This window comes from Erithacus rubecula (assembly GCF_903797595.1).
Source record: "Erithacus rubecula genome assembly, chromosome: 5".
NCBI classification, from domain to species: Eukaryota; Metazoa; Chordata; class Aves; order Passeriformes; family Muscicapidae; genus Erithacus; species Erithacus rubecula.
The window spans coordinates 857436-878716 of NC_136687.1; the positions used below are offsets into that span (position 1 = coordinate 857436).

Consider the following 21281-nt stretch of genomic DNA (forward strand, 5'->3'; position numbering starts at 1 on the left):
GGAAGGGACTCGGGACTCCTTGAGCACCCTCAGTTCTTCCTCCGCCCTCCCAGGGCAGCCCCAGTCGGAGCGTGCGGGTTCCGGGCAGAGGGCTGCTCCGGCCTCAGCCCCCGTGGCATGGGGCGGGCCCCGGCGCAAACAGGCGCCGGGTGAGCCCGCATTGCCCCCGGCCCGTCACAGCCCCCCAATCCATCTCCTAGCCCGGCAGATTCCAGCCCCTGGGCACGGCAACATCTGCCTCCTGCTCCGGGTTCAATTAACCTGATGCCGCCTCCTCCTCCGGCACCGGCCATTTCCTTCCACTGCCACTGTCACCGCTGTCACTGCCAGTGCCGCCGCCACGGCTGCACCCCACGGGGTCACAGCGGATCCCTTTGCCGCAGCAGACCCGGAGCCAGTGACTCTTTCCAGGTGGAAAAGCCACAGTGAGAACATTGGGATTTGTCCTGGCACCTGTCGGGCTGCGAGCCAAGAAATCCATGGCGCCTGCAGGGCAGGGTCCCAGTGTTGTGTCCCCCTCTCCTTCTGGGCACACGAGGTTCTGTCGGTGCCCCTGGTGTGGAGAGGAGCAGCTCGGCCGTTCCCGGTGCCGTGGTGGGACGTGGGCATGGCCGAGGGTGGCACGGGCGTGTGCCCGTGCAGCCCCGGTTCCCACGGCCCCGGTTCCCGGCAGAGCTGCGGCTGCAGGGACGGGCACCCCACACTGCGGCGAGCCTGAGACCACCCGGTACCCCCCGGTGGCTGCGGTGCCCCTGGGATGAGCGGTGCCCCGGGGTGTGCAGTGCCTCCGGTGCCCCGGGGCGTGCCGCGCTCCCGGTGCGGCAGCTGCAGCCCCCGGTGCCGCCGTGATTTACAGGCGCAGGCCCCGGTAATGTCATTTGCCCCAGACCGGTGGCGCCAGGGTGCCCGCGAGGCCGCCTCCGCCCTGCCAGCCCCTGTCCCGGGGCCGTGACCCGCCCGGGAGCCGCCGGGAACCCACCCGCGGGGCCGCCGCGTCGCTGTCGCGATAGTCGTCGGAGGAGCTGGTCCAGCCCGTGCCGCTCTCCGCTGCCGTTACCGCCCGCCGACAGGGCCGGGCTGGGCTCTGCTACCGGGAAAGGCGGGGCGGGGAATAGGGGTCCATCCCAGGGAACGGCGGGTCGGGAAGCGGGGGCTATCTCCGGGAATGGCGGGGCCAGGGGTGTCAGACGCCATTCCCCTGAACAGTCTGGTCCTGGAAAGTGGGGTCCGTGATACCGGGAACGACAGATCCCGGGGAAAGGGGTTCTTGGCCCCAAACTGGAGGTTTCCCAAGTCGATGCCCCGGGAAAGGCGGTTTCTTGGGAAATGAGATGACAGCTACCGGCAACGGCAGTAGGGGTTTGGGATCCATGGGGTAGGAGATTGAGATTCACGTTCCGGGATGTGTTCCTGTTCTGGGAACGGCAGGAACAACCCCTGGGTCCCCGCACCGGGCGCGTCCGCGGCCGCCAGTTCCATCCGCTCCGTATGGACGGGCTCGGCGGGAGCCGGGCTCGGTGCGAAGCTCGCACCCCAAGAACCGATCCGTGCGCCCCGGGAGGGGCGGCTGGAAGCGCCGACGGGGCTGCGGACGGAGCGGGGAAGGGAAAAGGCGCAGGGGCTGCCGCTCCGGTGGACAGGGTGTGGGGTTCGGCGGACACCCGGCGGGCGAACGGGTACGGAGCACGTCGGTGCACCGGGGGCGTCCGGGGGTCGTTCGGGGCGCGGGCTCTCGGACCCGACGGGCCCGTCCTCTAGTCCCGGGCCGGGGCGGGGGCCCGGAGCAGCGGCGGGGGGGTCCGGGCGGGTGGGGGCGGGGCCCCGGGCTGTCAATCAGGAGGCGCGGCCGCCAATCAGGGCGCAGGCGGTGGGAGTTCGGCCGGTCCGGATGGAGCGGGGCAGAAAAGCGCGTCCCGCCAGGGCCCGCAGCCCACCCCGCTCCCGCCCCGGGGCCGCCAGCGGCTGCGAGCCATGCCCCGCACCCTCCCCGGGCCCGCACCCGCACCCGGCACCTGCCCGCACCTTGCTCCGGGCCCGCACCCGCACCTTGCACCGCGTCCTGCCCTGGGCACGGCTCCGCGCCCGTCGCCGCCGCCGCCCCCCGCCGCCCCCCGGCCATGCCCGCGCCCCGCCGGCTCTGAGCGCGGCCGGGATGGAACGGGAGGGCGGCGGCCCGGGGCCCCCCGCGCCCCATGAGCCCATCAGCTTCGGAATCGACCAAATCCTGGCGGCCCCGAGACCCACGGGGCCGCATCGGGCGGCGGCAGAACCCGACTACGGGCTCTACGGCAGCGGCTACGGCCCCGCGGGTCCGCTCGGCTCCTACAACCTCAACATGAGCATGAACGTGAGCGTGAACGTGACCCCCGCGCCCGCCGCGCCCGCCCGCCGGAGTCATCCGCGTCCCGGCGCACCGGCCCGCGCCCGCCCCGCCGCCCGCCGCCCCCGCGCCGCCGCCGGGGCCCGCGCTGCCGGGGCTCACCTTCCCCTGGATGGAGACAACGCGCCGCATCGCCAAGGACCGGCTCTCAGGTGAGCGGCGGGACGGCTGCTGGGGGCTACCGGCGGCTACTGACGGCTCCGGGGACTCGCGCGCCACCGGCCGCTCCGGGCTTCCGTCGGGGCAACGCGGTGCGGCGGGCGCGGCGCGGATCGGGGCGGGCACGGGGATCGGACGGGAATGGCGGGGACCGTGCGCTCCACAGGTTCCCGCAGTGCCCGGTCCTCGCCCGCCGCCGTCGGGGCCCGCGGAAGCGGCTCGGGGTAGACGCGGCCACCGGCGGCTCCACCGCGGCACCGGGCAGGGTCCGCGGCTCCGGGTGGAGACCGAGGGGTCCCAGTGGGCTCCGGTCTCGAGCTCCACTCCGTGACTGGTTCCTTCTCCGGTTTAGAGGTGCCGCGTGCCGACCCTGTCCCACCATAACGGGAGCTGCAGGAGGCTGTTGGGAGCCGGGGTGTGGGGTGGGTTCTCTGCGGGTGCGGAGTGAGGGCTCCTTGGATCGGAGAGTGGGGGGGGCTCTGCAGAGTGTGAGATGTGATGGGGGGGCTCTGTGGGACACGATGCAGGGTGGGGGACGCACCGTGGGACGCAGGAATAAGCTCGTCCATGCACAGAGCAGATGCCCCGCCTTGTGAACCTTGGAGGATGGGGGTGGTAGGGGGGGTAACTGTGGCATGTTGGGATGGGATCCCAGATCTGAACGTGCAGAGATCGGTGTGGAACAGAGCCCAGTGCTGTGGGAGAGCCCAGCGGGCCTGTGGCGATGCAGGTGTTGGGAGGCAGCGAGGGGTCGAGGGGCTGCTGCTGGGGCTGGGGCTGAGCGCCGTGGTGGGGGCTGAGCAGCAGTGCTGGGTTGGGTGCTGCTTGCTGCACCCGAGAAGCAGGAGGGGTGCTGAGGTTGGGTCGTGGGCGCTGGGACCGTGTGTGAGTGCTGGAGACCCCCGGCCTGGCTGAGCTCTGCTCCCCCCAAGATGGCGGCACTGCCACGTCCCCAGTTTGTGGCCGCATGCGGGGACAAGGCTGATGCAGGCGTGGGCTGGGGGCCGAGTCCCGGCCATGTGGGTAATGGAGCAATGTGGGGTGGGAGCCTGGGGACTCTGGGGGTCCCACCCGGGCGCCAGCAGAGCCGTGTTCGCCTCCCGGCCCACGCCGCCATCGCAGCGGTGACGAAGCACCGTCCCGCGCAGGGGTGGCGGGTGACGTCCTCGTCTCCTGCCTGGCGCCAGCCTTGGTGGATGGGCAGCCCCTCCCCGGCACGGTCTCCCAGCCGCAGCCATCACTCAGCACTGCTGGCCTTGGGTGGGCTGCGGGCAGGAGGCATCTGGTCCCAGCGAGGGGCCGCCCCGTGCGGGGAGGGGGGCGCGGGGGCCTCAGTCCCCTGACTGCACAGCTCCACCTGCCTCAACCGTGCAACCGTGTCCGCCCCCGCCGCGGCCAGGCGGCCTGGGCGTGGGTGGGAGGGAGGGTCTGTGGGCGCCAGGGGTCCTGGGGTGCTGTGGGCTGTGCCCCCGTCCCTGTGCCATGAGGCCTCTGGCCCTATGGCTACTCATGGAACCAGCACGTGGTGCTGGCCCTGGTGGTGGCTGTGGTGCCACGGTGCCACAGGGATGTGCTGCCATGGGTCATGGCTTGGCCAAGGCCACTGCCAGAGCGGAAGTGTGGGCATTGAGGGCTGACCGTGCCAAGCCTTCATTTTCCTCCGCTGCTTCACTGCTCTGATGCTCTCTGCAGCTCCAGCAGCTTCTGGGTCTGGAATGTGGCACATTGGTCTCACCGAGGCTGGCTCACACCTCAGCTGGGCAGGGCCATCCCCTTCCCTGGCCCCTGGCAGTGGCCAGCCCAGGCACTGCTGGCGCATGGGAAGAGACACTGTCTGCCTCCCAACAGCCTCTGTGCTCCCTCCCCTCACTGGTGGGGCTGGGCAGCCCCTGCAGTGCTGCTTGATAGGAGGAGGGTGGGTTTGTGAGCCCCACCTGATGGTCCTGCATCAATCCTGTGAGCAGGCCAGCCCACCACCCCAACATTCCAGTGCCAGCCCCGGGCTGGGGGAGTGATTGTACGTGGGTAGGAAAGGGGACGGCCTCCCTCATGCCATGTCTTGAGCTGCCCCCATGTCCTCAAGATGACTGGAGCAGGAGGGGACTATTCTGGGTGTCCCCTCCCCTACTCTCCCAGCAGCACTGGTGCCTCCCCTGGAGCTCCCCATCCCCATGGCCCCAAGCCCCTGCCCTCCCCAGGATCCTGCTGTGCTGTGCTTTGCCGGGGTCACCCCGAGTCCCCCTCACCCTGCTGTCCCACAGCCGCGCTGTCGCCCTTCGTGGCCACGCGGCGCATCGGGCACCCGTACCAGAACCGGACGCCGCCCAAGCGCAAGAAGCCGCGGACGTCCTTCTCGCGGGTGCAGATCTGCGAGCTGGAGAAGCGCTTCCACCGCCAGAAGTACCTGGCCTCGGCCGAGCGTGCCACCCTGGCCAAGGCCTCAAGATGACAGACGCCCAGGTCAAGACTGGTTCCAGAACCCGCCCACCAAGTGGAGGTAACAGGGACGGCTTTGGGGTGGCTGCCACAACTGTGATGGTCACATTGCTCTGGCAGACACCCCAATATATCCCTTTGGCAGACACCCCAATATATCCCTCTGGAAGACACCTCAATATATCCCTCTGGCAGATAGATACCTCAGTATATCCCTCTGGTAGATACCTCAGTATATCCCTCTGGGAGACACCCCAATATATCCCTCTGGGATATACCTCAATATATCCCTCTGGGAGACACCCCGATATATCCCTCTGGTAGATACCTCAGAATATTCCTCTGGCAGACACCCAGTATATCCCCTGGCAGACCCCCAATACATCCCTCTGGTAGACACCCTGATATATCCCTCTTGTAGACACCCAGTACATCCCTTTGGCAGCCCCCAAACCCCACGTCCCTCTAACAGCAAGCCCCATGTTCTGGGATTGGAGGGACTGGGATGCATGGGCTGGGCTGCCATCACGTGGGTGATGCCCTGCTGGGTGAGGTCTGGGTGTGCTGTGGGGCGTGGTGGGGCAGTGGCACGTGGCAGTGCCAGCTGTGCCCCGTGCCACGGCGGGTGTCTGCAGGCGTCAGACGGCGGAGTAGCGCGAGGCGGAGCGCAGCAGGCCAACCGGCTGATGCACTGCACCTGCAGCAGGAGGCTTTCAAGAAGAGCCTGGCGCAGCCCCTGCCGCAGGACCCGCTCTGCATGCACAACTCCTCGCTCTACGCCCTGCAGAACCTCCAGCCCTGGCCGAGGACAACAAGGTGAACGTCGGTCTCGGGGGTGGCCTCTGTGGTGTGAGGGTGCTGCTGATGTGCCAGGAGGAGGCGGTGGGAGCCCGGTGGCTCTGAGCCTGGCCGTGGCAGGGAAGGGGCTGCAGCTTCCTGAGAGCCCCCCACTGGCAGCCCCCTCCCCGCCATGGAGGAGCCCCCCAGACCACCCAGGAAGGGAGGCCGTGCCTCTGTGGATGGACTCAAAGCTTCACCAACCCCACCTGGAGCTCTGCTGTGGGCAGCCCCCTGTCTGGACCCCCAGGAGCCCAGGGCTGGCCCCTCCACCCCACGGATGTCTGTAGCTGCCTGCTCAGACCCATGGGAGCCAAGGGCTGGGCCACTGCACCCCCATGGACACCTGCAGCTCCTGCCCGGATCCCTGGAGACCAGGGGATGGGACCCAACACCTGGCAGGGTTTCTGCAGCTCCCCCCACCAGCAGCTCCGTGGGTCACGCTGGCTCCCTTTGGGCCCCACAGCCTCCAGCCCACCTGGAGCAGGGCAGGGCGTGGACCTCCCATCCTGGTGCTGGAAACCCCCCACCCTGACAGCAGGGTCTGCCCCACCTGCACCACCTTGCCTTATCCCGGTCGGAGTTTGCCACCTCCGGCTTCTCTCTGTGCCCTCCGGGCTGGACGAAGGACTTGGCCACCCCGGCCCCACCCCGTGGTGGGACAGACTGATGGTCTGGGCCCCTGGCCCCCCACGCAGTGGTCTGTCAGCTCCCTGTGCCTGCACACGCCCTTGCAGCCCCCCACCATGGACTCGGGTGCCCCCCATGCTGATGGATTGCACCAGTCCCTGAGTCCCCCCGGGGCTGCTGTCACCTCCCCCCAGACTGAGCCTTGGTGTGACCCACAGGGCACATCGTAGGGCGCAGAGGGCTGAATCCCCCTTCTTCTGGCAAACCTCTGCACCCCCTCCCCAGTGACCCCTTCAGTGGGGGTTTCCCCCGCCAGGACCATCCAGCTCAACTCCAGCCTCTGATGATGATGATGAGGAGGCAATGAAGGGTGTGGGGGGGTTGAGAGTGGTGACCTTGACCCCTGAACTCGACCTTGCCCCCACCCCGCCGCTATCCACGATGCTGCAGCCCCTCACCCCACTTTTGGGGGACAGGCTTCTGCCGGCTCCCCCTCTCCTTGCTACCGGGAGGAGCCGGACCCCGGTACCGGCTGGATTGGCTGCGGTTCCGTGACGCGGAGGGGTGGAACCGCATACCAACCGGGATGAGCGCGGCCGAGGGCCGGCCCCCGGTGCCGGTGGGGCGGCGGCAGCGGCGGCGAGGCGGTGCTCCGTGCCCGTGCCGAGGCCGCCGGTTACCGGAGGCTGCTGCGAGCCCGAGCCGCCGCGGTGGAGGCGTTGCGGGGGCGGTGGGCGCGTTTACACCGACAGCTGGAGGGGCTGCGGGACGGCGGAGCGGGGAGTGGCCAAGTACCAGGTGCGGGATCGGGGGGGGGCCGGGGGGCGCCTGGGGGGTTGGGAGGGAGCGGGGATGGGGGCTGGGATGTGAGGAGGGGGGTGGATGTTTTTTGGGGGGGCGGTGCTGGAGCTGGATGCCGGAGGGATGAGGAGGAGTGGGGGGGATGGGGATGGGGAGGGGCGGGGGTCAGGGGTACGGATGGGGTTAGGGGGCCCGGGAGGCAACGGGAGCGGCGGTGGGATGGGACGGTGTTCAGGTGGGACTGGGAAGTGGGGTTTGTGGGGTCGGGCTGTGCTGTGGGTGGGTGTTGGGGATCCTGTGGGTCCATGTGGGGTGGGGCCTTAGGAATGCGTATAGGGAGGGGGTGTACCCTGGGATCCCTGCGGGGTGGGGGGCGGTGCGGAGTTCCAGGGCTCCGTGCGGGCGGGGGTCGGGCCGGAGGAGCCGGGAGTCCGTGTAGATGGGATTTGGGGCGGGGATTTGTGCGGATCGGGGTCGGGTCGGGGGTCTGGGGATGGAGAAGGTGTCCGGGTGGGAATCCCTCTCGGGATAGGGGTCAGTGTGTGCGGGGGATCCCGGGGGTCGCCCCGGCGCTGCTGACGGCCCGGCTCAGGAGCGGGTGGCGCGAGCTGGAGCGGGGAGATCGGGGCGGCGGAGGCGGAGATGGCCCGGTGCCTGCGGGAGTACCCGGCGCTGCTGCGGCCTGCGGATGGGCGCTGGAGGCGGAGATCGCCGCGTACCGGTACGCGAGGGGGGCGCGGGGGGCAACGGGGGGCGAGGGGCTTAGCCCGGCCCTTCTTTTCCTAGGGAGATGCTGGAGAGCCGAGGAGCTGCGCCTGGGCGGCTTGGCCCCGCCGTGACCGGACCCCGGAGCCCCGTCCCACCACCGGATCCCGGTCCTGCCGTACCACTGGACCTCCAGGTCCCGGGACCGTATCCTCTGCCCCACTACCGGACCCCGGTTCCTCCGCCGGACCCTAAACCCCCCCACGGTTCCTTGGGACCTCTGGACCTCTCTGGACTCACGGAGCCCCGGTCCTTCTGCACCCACCCCGTTCCACGGGTCCCCCGGACTTCTGCGTGCCCCCCGCTTGCCCCGGGACCCCCGGGAGGGCAAGCGCCCGTGGGGGACACACAGTCACCAGCCTCTCCGGGGTGGGGGTCCCGGCCCAGACCCGTGTGGAAGCACCTCAATAAAGCCCCGTGGCATCACCCGGAGCCGCCCCGTCTGGAGGGGGGTGGGCAGCAGCCCCGACTGTGCTCCAGGGGTCTGTGGTGAGGCCGGGGCTCCGTGGGAATTGGGCTCGTGGAGGGGTGATGGGGACTGCACAGGGACACTGAGAGGGCTACATCTCATTGTGGGGTCCCAGCTTCAGGCGAAACAGCCCCCCCAGTGGTGATGGGTGGTTCCTGACCCCCCCACTATCACCGGCACTTTGGGGGTAGGATGGGATCCTGCTTCCCGGGATGTGGGCATGGGGTGTTGCCCCTCTGTCTGGGGTCATTGTTCCACCGCGGTCCTCACAAAGGAGGAAGAACTGGGAGGGGTTTTTGAGGAGTGGAGGAGTTCGGGGAACCTGTGTATAGCTGGGCAGTTGCTGTAGGGACTCTCTATCCCGCCGTGTCCCCGAGCTGGTTTGGAGCACGGGTGGAGCTGTCCCCAGCCATCCAATGGACCCCAGGGCTGAGGCTTGTGCCAGCCGGGAAGCCCCTCGGGGGGCCCAGCAACCTCCCTTCCCACACAGACACCAACCAGCGTTTGTGGCGGCAAAGCCAAATCCCAGAGTTTTAATAGGGAGAAAAAATCCTTTTCCGAGCTGTAAATGGATGGGGGGTTATGAGGAAAGGAGGTGCCCGTTTGTGGGCTCAGCACCCTCAAAGCCACGGTTATCAGGGGCATCGAGGCCCATCCAGGCGCTCCAGGGGCTCCAGGCTGGGGGGTTGTAGGGTCCCGGCAGCTGATGCGCACCGCCACGCCCCACGCCTGCACCGGCGTCTCCTCCACACCCTCCACGAACTGCTCAACCTGCAAAGGGGGCAGGGCTCGGGGAGGGGGGCACCAGCACCTCCTGACCTCCAGCAGCGCTGGGGGAGCAGGGCTGACGGCCAAGGGTGACATTCATACCCCAAGAAGGGAAGCAGCAGAGTGAGGAGTGGCACGTGGCTGAGCCAGGCAACAGGAAAGAGTCGGGGTGGGGCAGGGTGGGCACACCCTGTTACCTGGGTGCCGTTGTGGAGCTCATACTGTAGATGGTAGAGCAATGCAAAGTAGGACTTGGGGAGCGGCCAGGAGGCTGGGGGGGCCCAGGCCAGGTGGAGCTGCTCCCCCCGCTGCTGCAGGATCAGATCCTGGGGTGGATCAGGACGCACTGTGGACAGAGGGGGCTCAGAACAGGGGCTGAGACCCCCCTGGAGCCTCCAGTACCTCTTGGACACCCCCACCCTGCTGCTCCTGCCCTGAGCTCACCAATGTCACGGACAAAGAAGTGCCAGGAGAGGTTGAGGTAGGAGGTGTCCGAGAGCCCCTCCAGGTGCAGCTGGAGCGGGTGCAGCTCCTCTCCAAAGAGGCAGAACGAGGGATCCACCAGACTGGTGTTGAACCAGCCATGGTCACTGGCCACCGGCACCCACGGCCCCACGGAGCCATTGCTGCGGGGAGGGAGGGGTCAGCAGGTCTTAGGGCTAGGTGGCCATGGTGCTGGTGTGGGTTTGGGGGGTCTCAGGGCACCCACCTGCGTGTGAGGCGGGCACGGAAGATGGCAGAGGAGGGCCCGGGCCAGGAGCAGTGGAAGGAGCCGTTGTAGGACTCAGCCTGGCAGGACACGTTGATCTCCTCCTCACCTGAGAGGACCAAGGGGTGACTGGTCAGGGGCTGCATGAGGCCAGAAGTGCCCCCTGTCCCTGCATGGCACTGGTGGGGCTCTCCCTCACCCCACATCCATGCCCAGAGAATCTCCTGGTCCTCCCCACCACCCCCAGCTGCCCCAGCCGTGCCCCTCCGTACGGGTGCTGCTGAGCACCACGTAGGTGCTGTCCAGCAGGATGGGGCCAGCCCAGCAGCTGTAGTTGCCAGTGGCTGGCAGGTCCAAGCCGAGGATGGTGAGGTTGTGACCCTCAGGCACCAGTTCAGCCATGGGCTCCTCCTCCCCGTTCAGTGTCCAGTAGATGTGCTGCTCTGAAGTGTCACATTGCACCACCACGTCCTGGTTGAGCTTCCCCACCTGGACTGGAGAGGCAGAGCCTATGGTCAGAAATGGGCTGTGGTGGGGGCAGATTGTTCCCCCAAAGGGATAATTTAAGGGGCTGGGTGCCCCTTGGCCTTAAAACCACCCTGTCCCACAGTCCTCACCCTGCTCCTGCACTCCATATCCATCCCCCCACTCCCTCACCCCATACTCAGCCCACATCACCCTCATCCTCTAATCTCCCAGCAGAGCTGTCCCAACTCCTATCAGAGTGATGTGGGTTCAGGATGCCCCCCACTCCTTCTTCTTCCTCTGCAGTCCCTGCAGCTGCCCCAACCAGAAGGTCCCCCCTCCAAGGCCTCCCCTGTGCCCTGAGAGCAGCACTCACACTTTGGGGGGAAGGCAGTCAGGGGTTCTGCAGGCACAAGGAACAGCACCAGTCCCACCAGCACCAGCATCTGGGAAGGGAAAGGGAGGGGAAGGGCAACCCCAGCTGGACATAACCCAGGAGAGGGACACACCCAGTGGGGCCAGGCAGGGCAGAGCCCCCAGCCCTGGGAGTAGCATCCCCAAAGCAGGATCCCCCTAGACCCCCCAACCCTCCCTGTCTGTGCTTACCTCTGCGTGTCTCTCTGGTGGGCTCAGCAGGGCTGGGGGCTGCAGTCTTATAGTGGGCTGGACTCCATGGGGCTGCCCCAAGGTGCAGTCACAGCAGCATCACAGTTCTTAGAACTGGAGAATGGGACCCACGCTCAGCCCCCTGCCTCCCACCCACCCGGCCTCGGGACTCACCGCTGGTACTTCCCAGGGCAGGGGGCACTGCACACCCCCTGCCCTGCCCCTGAATGCCAGAGGATGGTCCCCCCGGGAACAGCTGGGCAAGGGGCAGTGCTGGGCACCTGGAATGGTGGGGTTCTGGATGCTCCCAAGCTCTCCCAGAGGGGTCCTGAGCCCCTGCACCATCTGAGGGTCTGCACATCACTGTGTACTGAGCAGAACTCAGGGGCCAGGGGACCAGTGAGGTCTATCAGCATCTGTGCTGGGGATCTGGAGAGGGATAGCTCAGGGCTGGGTCCTTCTGAGTCCTCGAGGAGAGGGAAGGGTTTCCACAGAGGCTCAGGGTGATGCCCACAGCATGGCACAGATTGTCTCACCCCTTCCCTCCCCTCCTCGGGCCACTGTCTCCCATGGGATGCTGTGCAGAGATGAGGATGTAGGGACAGAGATCATCATTGTCACCAGGTGCCCCTTTGCCACCCCACTGATGCCAGCCCGCGAGGAGGGCATGTAGCAGACCCCACCCTGGGGAGGGGAGCGCTGCACCCTTTCACGTACTTTCTGGAGTTCCTAGAAAGTAAAGGGGAAGTGGGGGCTGTGGGAGGCTGGGGGAGCCCAGCTCTCACCTTTTGAGGCACTGTGGCCAGGACAGGGCAATGGGATATCCGGGCCCCTCCCTGAGCAGAGCCAAGCCCCTGTGTGTGGGTGGCAGGGCAGGGAGGGGAAGCTGGGACCCCCCAGGCGCCCATGCAGCAGCTCAGCCCGTGGCTGTAGCACTGTAGGGGACCCCGAGGCGAGGGAGGGACGCGCTGCCTTGCCCGGGGGTGCACCAAGCCCTGCCCTGTCTGCGGGAAGCAGGCACTGGCGGCAGGTTCGCCCCCACCTCGCCAACCGCAGCTTCCCCTTGGCTTCTGCAGAAGAACCACAACCACAGAGGGGAAGTCCTGGTGCAAAGGCCAGGGATGCCCTCAGTGCCTCAGCACAGCTGGGACCCCAGCCTGGCACCCGAAACAAGGGTGGGAGGGGAGCGAAGGCTCCCAGGCAGAAACCATCCCCGGGAAGGGGAGTGAACCCTCACAGACAGAAACCATCCCCGGGAAGGGGAGTGAGGGCTCCCAGACAGAAACCATCCCCGGGAAGGGGAGTGAGGGCTCCCAGACAGAAACCATCCCCGGGAAGGGGAGTGAGGGCTCCCAGACAGAAACCATCCCCGGGAAGGGGAGTGAGGGCTCCCAGACAGAAACCACCCTCGGCAGATGGGAAGAGCAGGGACAGAACCCACCCCAGCCAGACCCCTCTGTTGTGATGTCCCTCGGCAGGACGGACCCCACCCAGGCTGGATGCCTCGCTGCAGTCATGGACACGAAGCCAGGAGCAAAGGTCACAAAACTTTATACAGGAGGGACCCGTGTGTGGCCCCTCGGTGCCGGGCGCAGGGGGAGCGGGACAGGCGATGTCTCCAGCCCCACAGACCCCCGGGAAAGATGGGGTGAAGGAAGGAGCCCAGTGGGGAGAGCCCACACGACTCCCCTGGCCGGGGCCAGCGCTCCCCAATCACGCTCTGAGGTGCCGGGGCTGTCCCACGGCCGCGGCCCTCGACCGACTGCGGCGCAGCGCTGAGGCAGTGCCCACGCCTCCCTGGGACTCGGGACAGCCCCTGCAGCCACACAGCCCCCCTGGGGCCTCCCCGGGGCTCCCCTGTCCCCAGGGTCATGGCCAAGCCCAGGCAGCCCCACCGCGGGGCTCCGCTGCTGCGGCTCACTGCAGGACGCAGACGTCCCCCTGCCCGTGCTGGTGTCCGGCCGCCTCTGCCAGCTCTGCCGGCTCTGCCGGTGCCTCCTCTGCTGCCACCACCTTCTCCCGCAGCTCCATCAGCAGGTCCCGGCCCTCGCTGGGGGGCAGGTTGCTCAGGTAGTACTGAGGGGCCAACTCCACCAGCCTGTGAGGACAGAGTGGGGTCAGATAACTGCAGGGATCCCCGTAAGGACCTGTCCCTCCCCGTCCCCTCACATTTGGGGCTGGATCTCCGAGACCACGCGCAGGCAGTTGTCCTGAGAGATGGTGAACTCGTGGTAGAGCACCCAGGGGGGCAGGCGGCGCGGGGGTGGCCGCAGCAGGTACCCACAGGCGGGGGCCAGGTGGGCGACGTGCTTGTGCGTCAGCATCACGTAATTGCCGGAGCCATCGATGTCTCGGGCGACCTGGGAGGGACCAGGAGAGATTGAGGCATCCAGCACTGCTCCACAACTGCCCCATGACTCCCCACAGCCCCCTGGGCCCACCTTGAGGAAGTAGCCGGAGATGAGGGCCCGCTGGATGTTGAGGGCGTTGGCGTCGGAGCCAAAGGCGGGTGGTGAGACCGGCAGCTCGATGCGGCGCATGACCTCGAGCAGCTCGGCGCGCACGGTGCCCGCCAGGCGCAGCGCCTCGGCACTCAGCCCCTGCTTCCGGCACCAGCCCTCCTCCCCTGCATCTGCAGGAGCCACAGGGACAGGGCTGTGGGCACGGGGATGGGACAGTGGGGGCAGTGATGTGGGGACAGGGATGGGACAGTGGGGGTAGTGATGTGGGGACAGGGATGGGACAGTAGGGACAGTGATGTGGGGACAGGGATGGGATAGTGGGGTCAGTGATATGGGGACAGGGATGGGATAGTGGAATCAGCAACAGGACAGGACAGGGATGGGATAGTGGGGGCAGTGATGTGGGGACAGGTGAGGCACAATGGGGACCGTGATGTGGGACAGGACAGTGGTGCTATGGGGATGAAGATGGGAGCAGAGAGCCTGCTGGGCTGGGGGCTTGGAGACCACAGAAGCACTGCTGCTCCCCCTGTCTGTGACCCCTTCACACACTGGTGACAGGGATTGAGCAGAGAGCACAGCCCCCAGACTAGAGCTGGGACCCCCCAGATCCTCCCTCAGGCAGGCTGTGCACTGGGATGGGGTCAGCAATGCAGCTCCAGGACAGGTGACATATGACGGGGTGTAGGTCACCAGGAGGAGCAGAGGATACAGGGGTCACAAAGGGGTCTGTGGGATGCCCACAGAGGTGCAAGCCCCCAGCCCCTGCCCACACTCACGCTGCTGGAAGGCATTGAAGATGTTGATGAGGGTGAAGTGATCCCCGTTGGGGTGCAGCAGCGCCCGCCGGCGCAGGGCCACGGCCTCCTCCAGGTGCGTGGACAGGGGCACGAAGCAGGGGGATGCTGGGGGTGGGCAGGGGGGTCACTGTGTGTGCCCAGCACCTCCCCAGCAGTGCTGGCTCCTGAGGGCCCCCCACACAGTACCTGTGAGCATGGCAGCCAGGCTGACCATCTCCTCCACGCAGTCGAACTCGCAGGAGGCAATGAGGGCCTTGGCCAGCTGCGGGTCCAGTGGGAACTCTGACATGATGATCCCCACCTCTGACAGATTCCCGTCATCATCCAGGGCTGCCAGGTAGTCCAGGTCCTCTCCAGTGCTTGCATCAGTGACTCAGGGGCTGGGGTGGGACATCAGGCAGTCCTTCATTTGCCAGGCCCCCAGTCCCTCTCCAGAGACAACCCAAGCCACAGTGATGGCCACAGCCATGGCTGCCCCATCTGCTCCAGCCCCCCACGCCATGCCTGGCCCCGTGGGCTCTACCTGGGCGGTCAAGGAAGTCACACTGGCCCATGTCAGCGATGTCCAGGCGCTTCAGCAGCAGCACGAGGCGGCTCAGGCTGGTCTCGCTGACGTGGGGCGCAGGGCTGGGGGGCAGGCGCTGCTCAAAGGCCTCCGAGTACAGGCGCAGGCAGGTGCCTGCAGGACAGAGGGAGGACAGGGACAGGGCAGTGGGGACAGTGCTGGGCCAGGGGCTGCTGGCAGTCCTGGGGGGAGCACTGGAGCAGGGGTCTCACCTGGGGGGCTGCCAGCTGCTCGCTGCATGCGCGACTCGGCCTGGCTCCGGCTGATGGGCCGCAGCACCTGCGACTCGGCGCGGATGCGGGGGTTGTACACCTGCAGGAAGCTGTGAGTGGCACCCCTGCCATCCCCCAGGGCCCCTCCCCTGCCAGTGCAGGGCCACCTCCTCCCAGCCTGGGAAATCACAGCAGGGAGAATCCCACAGCCCACTGCTCCCCAGACCGCCCCCCATCCCCTGCCCCACTGACGCTGCGCAGCTCCAGCCCCGAGTCGATGACAAAGCGCACGGCGCCCAGCGAGAAGGACGAGTCCCCGAGCCAGTGGGTGACGATGACGCGCCGCTCGCGGCTCTCCTCGGGCGCCTCGTAGAGTCTCTGCGCCGCCCGGCCCACGCCCGGGTGCAGCGGCAGCACCAGCAGCGGCCCCAGCGCCGGGCTCAGCGCCACGGCCTCCGTCTGGATGGCACTGCAGCACTCGGAGATCTCCTGGGTGAGGACAAGGGGACACGGGTGACACCTGCTGACACCTGCAGCGTCCCCAGCCCCAGGTCAGGGTGCTGCACCGTGCCTGTTACTGTGTACGGGGTTATGGAGGACACAGTAACGTGGCACTCTCTTGCATGGTGTAAGAAAGAACAAGAAAGAGCAATTCACTGAAGGAAGCCGTTGCCTTAAATAAGACACTTTGTGCATAACAAACTAGACAGTTCATTGGTCAGAGAAGGAGACACTTCTTGTCCCAGGCTTTCTTATGGATCCAGCAGGTGTGTTTATCTTTGTTATAATTCTTTCTCTTGTGTTTGGAGAAAGAAAAAACCCTGAGCCTGAAAAAGCCAAACTGGAAAAATCCTTTAAGATTCTCCCTGGGCTTGTAATGGCCACACATGCCCTGCACCCACCTCCCACTGCAAAGCTCCCCCATTTTAACCCCAGCCATCCTTCGGGCTCCCCATCGAGAGGGACACCCCAAACCTCCCCTGCCCTGTTCCCCCATCAGCCCACCTGCTCACTGGCCAGGAAGACGAGCACGTGGCCGGGCTCCTGGCGCCGGTGGATGTCCAGCACGGCCTGGCAGGCAGCGGCCACGCTGCCGTGGGCCGGCGGCTCCCGGTAGAGCAGCTGCGGCAGGGAGCTGTGCCCCGGCACCCGCACCACGGGGGGATCCCCGCAGAAAGCGCGCAGCCGCGGCTCCAGGGCGGGCGAGGTGATGACCACCAGGCGCAGGGCCGGGCGCTGCTGCAGCACGTCCTTGAGCAGCCCCAGCAGCGCGTCCGTGGGCACCGTGCGCTCCTGCGCCTCGTCCAGCACCACCACCCCGTACTGCCGCAGCAGCGGCTCCGACGTCATCTCCCGCAGCAGCATCTCGTCCGAGCAGAACCTGCCGTGCCCACACCCCGTCAGCCCCTTCCCTCCAGCCTTCCCCCCCTCCCCACAGCAGCCCGGGCCGAGGCCAGGCTGGATTAAGGGATTAGGTGGAGCTCAGCGGGATTAGCGCTCCGCGCTCCCAGCGCGGGCCCCGCCGTACCTGAGGATGGTGTCGGCGGTGCAGCAGTCCTCGTGGGGCACGCAGTAGCCCACCTCGTGGCCCAGGTTCAGGTCCATCTCGTCGGCCACGCGCAGCGAGAGGCTGAGGGCGGCCAGGCTGTGGGGTTGGGTGCAGGCCACCAGCCCGTGGGCGAAGCGCAGGGACAGGGCGTACTCGGCGCACCACTGAGGGATCTGTGGGGACAGCGTGGCTCCAGGACTGTCCCCTCCCTGCTGTGACCCTCCAAAGGGCACAGGGACCCTCCCCATGGATCTGGCTGCAGGATCTCCATGGGCACTCATAGCTCAGGCAGGATTTTCCCTCCTCACAGTCTGTACCAGCAGCACCATGGCCCCACACCTGCAGCTTCCTGCCCCAGTGTGGGACACCATGACCCTGCTTTGACATTAGGGACATGGGACAATGGCCTGGGAAACCCCACAGAGAGGGGCAGGGATCGTCAGGGAACAGCTGCTGGCTAAGTGCCTGGCCTGATGGTGTGAGACAGTGCCAAGGCCACGTGGATGTCCCTTTGGCACCAGGGGCCTGAGTCCTGCTTCCTCCTGTCACCTCTGAGCCCCCAAGAGCAGTGCCTGTGCCTCAGTGTCCCCAGGGCCCTGCAGGGACTGCACGAAGGGTGCTGCACCCAAAAACACCGGCCCTGGGGCCCGCACAGGGGCTTTGTTCCCCAAATCTGGCAGTGCCAGCCCAACCCAGCAACTCAGCGGGTCACACCCAAGGAGGTGATTTGGCTGAACACCTCGAGCCCAGGGCAAACACCCCGATAGCCTGCGGCGACCCAGCCCATTCCGGCCCCACAGCTGCAGCGCCGCTCCCTGCAATCCTTCCCCCGGTCAAAGTCTGCCAGGGGCTGTCCCCGTGTCACCAACAGCTGGGACCGGCTCCCTGGGGCAGCCGGGAGGGATTTGGCAGCGCAGCCCTGCTGCTGCCCCTGCCTCCAGCTCCGGGAGGGGCCGTTCCCCGCTCCCGCTGCCACCTCCCGTGCCAGGCACTGCGGGTTTGCCCGGAGCCCAGTGCCGGTCCCGGTGCCCGCCCACCCCGCGGGGCTCAGTGCGGCATTCCCGGGGGCCCGGCAGCCTCTCGGTGTGTCCCACGGGTCTGGGAAGATCCACACGCAGCTCCCGGGCACTCCGGCAGCTCTTGCCCCTCACCTGTGTGCTCTTGCCGGTACCGGGAGGTCCGGACACCAGCACGATGCCGCTGTTGCCCTCCAGGTGTTCCATGAAGCTGTACTTGGTGGTCCAGACCGGCAGCTCCCGGCGCTGCCGCAGCAGCTCGTAGTAACGGGAGGAGAAGGGCAGCCCATCGTAGGGATTCACCTCCAGGTCGCCGTCGCAGCCCAGGGACGCGTCTTCATCCTCCTCCTCCTCGTCCAGCGCGGAGCCGGGGCCGCTCGGCCCGGGCAGGGGAGCCGGGGCCCCGGAGCCGGCCATGGCGGGGACACCGGAGCTGCGAGGGCGGGCGGGGGTGGAGCGGGACCGGCGCTGACCCACCCTCGCCTACGAACCGGGAAGGAGCCCGGTGCAGCCCAGTGCCACGTCCCGTCCCGCGGGGAGGGGGGACCCGCGGGTACCGGGGACGGGCGGGGGATGCGGGCACAGGGGCACCGACAGGTGCGGAGGGGTGACACGGCCGGGGAGACCCGGACAGAACCGGGAGAAGGGGCAGGGAACCGGGGAAAGGGGACGGGGCACCGGGAGAGCCCCGCGGGATGGAGCAGGATGCGGAGACCCGGCGGGGCTGTGCGTGGGGACCGAGGCAGGGCACAGGGGCTGCGGGACACGGCGGACACCTTGGGAGGGTCGGTCCCGAACGGCACGGGCCGACCGGATCGGCAGAGCACCTGTACGGGACGGTCCGGACCGGGCACCTGAGCAGCGGCACCGGGCCGGAGCTCAGCGGAGCGGAGCAGGCGGGCAGGTCGGGGGCGGGGCGGGGGCGGGTCAGGGGCGGGTCACCCGCATCCCCTCGGGCCGCGGCCCCGGTTCCGGCCCCGGTTCCGGTTCCGGTCCGCCGCTCACCTGCGCGCGCCACCGCGGGCCCTGCCTGGGGACAAGGCCACGTGACCCACGCGTCGTCACGTGTTCCACCAGTGGCAGCCAATCAGCGCCCGCGCCGGGCGGGGCCCGGATGTGGCGGCGGGACCGGACCGGACGGGACCGGACGGGAGCTCCGGTATCCCGGCAGCGCTGCCGCGTCCGGCCGCGGCTCCGCCCGACTCGGTGCCCTCCGCTGCCAGCTCCGGTGCGCAGCTGCAGCCCCAGCCCGCCCGCAGCCCCTATTCGGATCGGGCTTCCCGGTACCGGACATCTCGGTGCTGGTGCTGGGCATCCCGTACTGGATATGCGGAACCGGGCGTACCGGAGTCGGGCATCTTGTACCGGCGCATCCCGTAGCAATGCCGGGCATCCCCATTCGGGACATCCTGTACTGCTGTCGGGTGCACCGGAGCCGGGCATCCCGTACCGGTGTCGGTCCTTCCGTACCGGAGCATCCCGTAGTGGTACTGGTCATACTGGTGCTGGGCATCCTGCTGCCGGAGCGGGGCATCCCGTACCAGCACTGGGTGTGTTGGGGCTGAGTATCCCGATGCCGGACATCCCGTACCGGCGAAGCAGCTCCCTCCGCCGCGGCGGCTCCCGGCGGTACCGGCAGGTGGAGCTCCCTGACCGGCGAACGGCCCGGCCGGTCCGAGCTGCCGCCGGGGCCGCGGGGCAGAGCCGCGCACCGGGCAGGGACCGCGCACCGGGCAGCGCCGGGTGGGCACCGAGCGGTGCCTGCTGGAAATCGGGAACCGGGAACCTCGGAGGCTGCGGCTCCCGCTCTCCGGGAGCCCCCGCACGCCGGTGCCCGTGGCACATTTCCTTCTGCTCCCCCCAGGCGCTGCCAGCCCCGGGACCAGCGGGCTTTGCCGTGCAGCGGCGGGGATCTGGGGCACATCCCGGGCTTTGCCGTGCGGGGTGGCGGCTCCGGCGGCTGCTCTGCCGGTCCCGCCCTCGCACCTCGGCCCGGGCGGTGGCACCGGAGTCACGTTATGGCGGTTTTGGCTGATCGCACACCCACCCCATCTCCCTCTCCCGCGGGGCTCTCCTTGCCCTCTGCCTTTCCTCAAGGCCGGTTTTTGGTCAGGGGGGTCTGTCCTGGGGCTGGGGGTGACCCCAGAGCAGGCTCGGGTTGCAGGGGGATTTGGGGACATGGGGATGCAGGGAAGGAGGCGAGTGCTGGCTCCGAGGGGCTGCTGGAGAGACACGTGTCAATCTGTGGGAGCAGCAGCAGCAGGATTTGGGGGGCTCAGAGGGTCCCAGGGCAGCGTGGCCATGGGGGAGTGAGAGCCTGGAGCCTGTGGAGCCACCAGGGTCGGACAGGGCCAGCAGGAGGAAGGAAGTGGCTGGTGCTGAGCTGTTGCTCCACACGCTCTCCTGGTGCTGCAGGAGCTGGACAGGGCACAGAGCCAGCGCTGGCGCAGCTGGGCCTGGTGCTCCCAGGGATGGGATGGAAATGTGGGCAAGCCAGACCCAGCCACGATGGCAGAAACCTTGTCCCAGCAGTGCTGGTTCTACCCACGGCTCCAAGTGACTCCTCCATGGGGTGGCTGGAGAATTCCATGCTCCCAACTCCAGCCCCATACCATGGTGCTCACCCTAAGGGGTCACCGTGCCACCCCATGACCACCCCAGTGACCAGAACCACCGTGGCAGTGACCCCTGACCCACACCTGTTGGGAAGGATGAATCAGGAAAACCTTATAAATGTGATTGCCTAGCAAAAGATTTTGAGAATATGGAAACCATAAGCGAGATTGATAATGGCAGTTTTCAACTAAGTGGCTGGAGAATAGCAATGTGGATGCTTGAAGATCTCCCTTTGTTAAGATAATGGCAGCACAGACCCTCTCCAGGCATGACAGGAAGGGTTTGAGATAAGGTTTAGAGCTAAGAAAGCAGTAAAATATGGTAATGTAACAATTCCTATAGGTTGTATGTAAATATTAGAGAATTTGTATCTTGTATTAGATTGGTTAGTGGAAATGAGAATATTCAACATAGAAGATTTATTGTGTTGTAAACGGGAAAATATCTCTCTTACCTCTCTTACTTCCCTCTCCCACTTTGTTCTCTTACTTCCTCTCTTATCTCTTAGAACTCCTGTCCCCCCACTCTCTGCCCTGCTCCGAGCTGTAGCTGGCAGCTCCCAGCTGAGCCCTTTACACCCACACCCAATGCAATAAACTGCAAACTTCAAGAGCAGAACACAGAGAGCTCCTGAGTTTGCCCTGACCACCGTCCACCCCCATCAAGACTCCCACACCCACCCTCGGGTGGGTGGTGTGGGTGTCTTGGGGGCTCCATCACCCCCACACGTGGCAGGGGCAGGATGGTGGGGTGGGACTGAGGAAGCAGAGGTTTCACAAGCTGGGGGTACACGTGACACGGGGAGTGTGACAGGAGGAACCACCAGTGGCCCTGCAGCGCCCCGGTCCCCACGGCACGGCCCCGGTGGCCCGGTGGCCATGGCGCCCTGGCTGCCCACCAAGGAGAAGTATGGCGTGGGTGAGTGGGGGCTGTGGGGGCTGAGCCCTCTGGGGGGTTTCCACGGGGCTGGTGGAATGGGGTGCTCAGGGTGAGGTGACATCCGTGGTACCCCCTGGATGTGGTGGTGGCAGCTGGG

At 67.1% G+C, this 21281-nt stretch overlaps 4 protein-coding genes across 4 annotated transcripts in view; 2 read left to right on the plus strand and 2 right to left on the minus strand.

Moving 5' to 3' along the window:
• Positions 1 to 651: 651 nt before the first annotated feature.
• Positions 652 to 6074, plus strand: TLX2 (T cell leukemia homeobox 2). The gene is given in 6 exon segments (XM_079306328.1): positions 652 to 2371; positions 2373 to 2532; positions 4801 to 4974; positions 4977 to 5003; positions 5006 to 5036; positions 5561 to 6074. Coding segments are annotated over 6 exon segments (1596 nt in total). The 5' UTR covers positions 652 to 1402; the 3' UTR covers positions 5796 to 6074.
• Positions 6075 to 8568: 2494 nt separating this feature from the next.
• Positions 8569 to 10629, minus strand: LOC306802316 (interleukin-12 subunit beta-like; the record flags this gene model as incomplete). Its single annotated transcript, XM_079306329.1, has 7 exons — positions 8569 to 8592; positions 9096 to 9248; positions 9443 to 9591; positions 9690 to 9871; positions 9955 to 10063; positions 10227 to 10463; positions 10572 to 10629. The coding sequence occupies 7 exons, from the start codon at positions 10627 to 10629 to the stop codon at positions 8569 to 8571; spliced, it is 912 nt and encodes a 303-aa protein (XP_079162455.1).
• A 1930-nt stretch (positions 10630 to 12559) lies between these two features.
• Positions 12560 to 18687, minus strand: DQX1 (DEAQ-box RNA dependent ATPase 1). Its single transcript, XM_079306387.1, is given in 13 exon segments — positions 12560 to 13123; positions 13195 to 13385; positions 13467 to 13657; positions 14267 to 14392; positions 14474 to 14639; positions 14642 to 14667; positions 14811 to 14966; positions 15065 to 15164; positions 15317 to 15553; positions 16070 to 16445; positions 16593 to 16786; positions 17765 to 18062; positions 18635 to 18687. Coding segments are annotated over 12 exon segments (2226 nt in total). The 5' UTR covers positions 18047 to 18062; positions 18635 to 18687; the 3' UTR covers positions 12560 to 12942.
• A 2362-nt stretch (positions 18688 to 21049) lies between these two features.
• The window catches only part of LOC306802352 (dedicator of cytokinesis protein 2-like), a 44528-nt gene continuing 44296 nt past the window's right edge, over positions 21050 to 21281 (plus strand). Inside the window, 1 exon segment of the mRNA XM_079306390.1 lies at positions 21050 to 21163. Coding sequence (XP_079162516.1) covers positions 21124 to 21163 — 40 coding nt within the window. The 5' untranslated portion in view covers positions 21050 to 21123.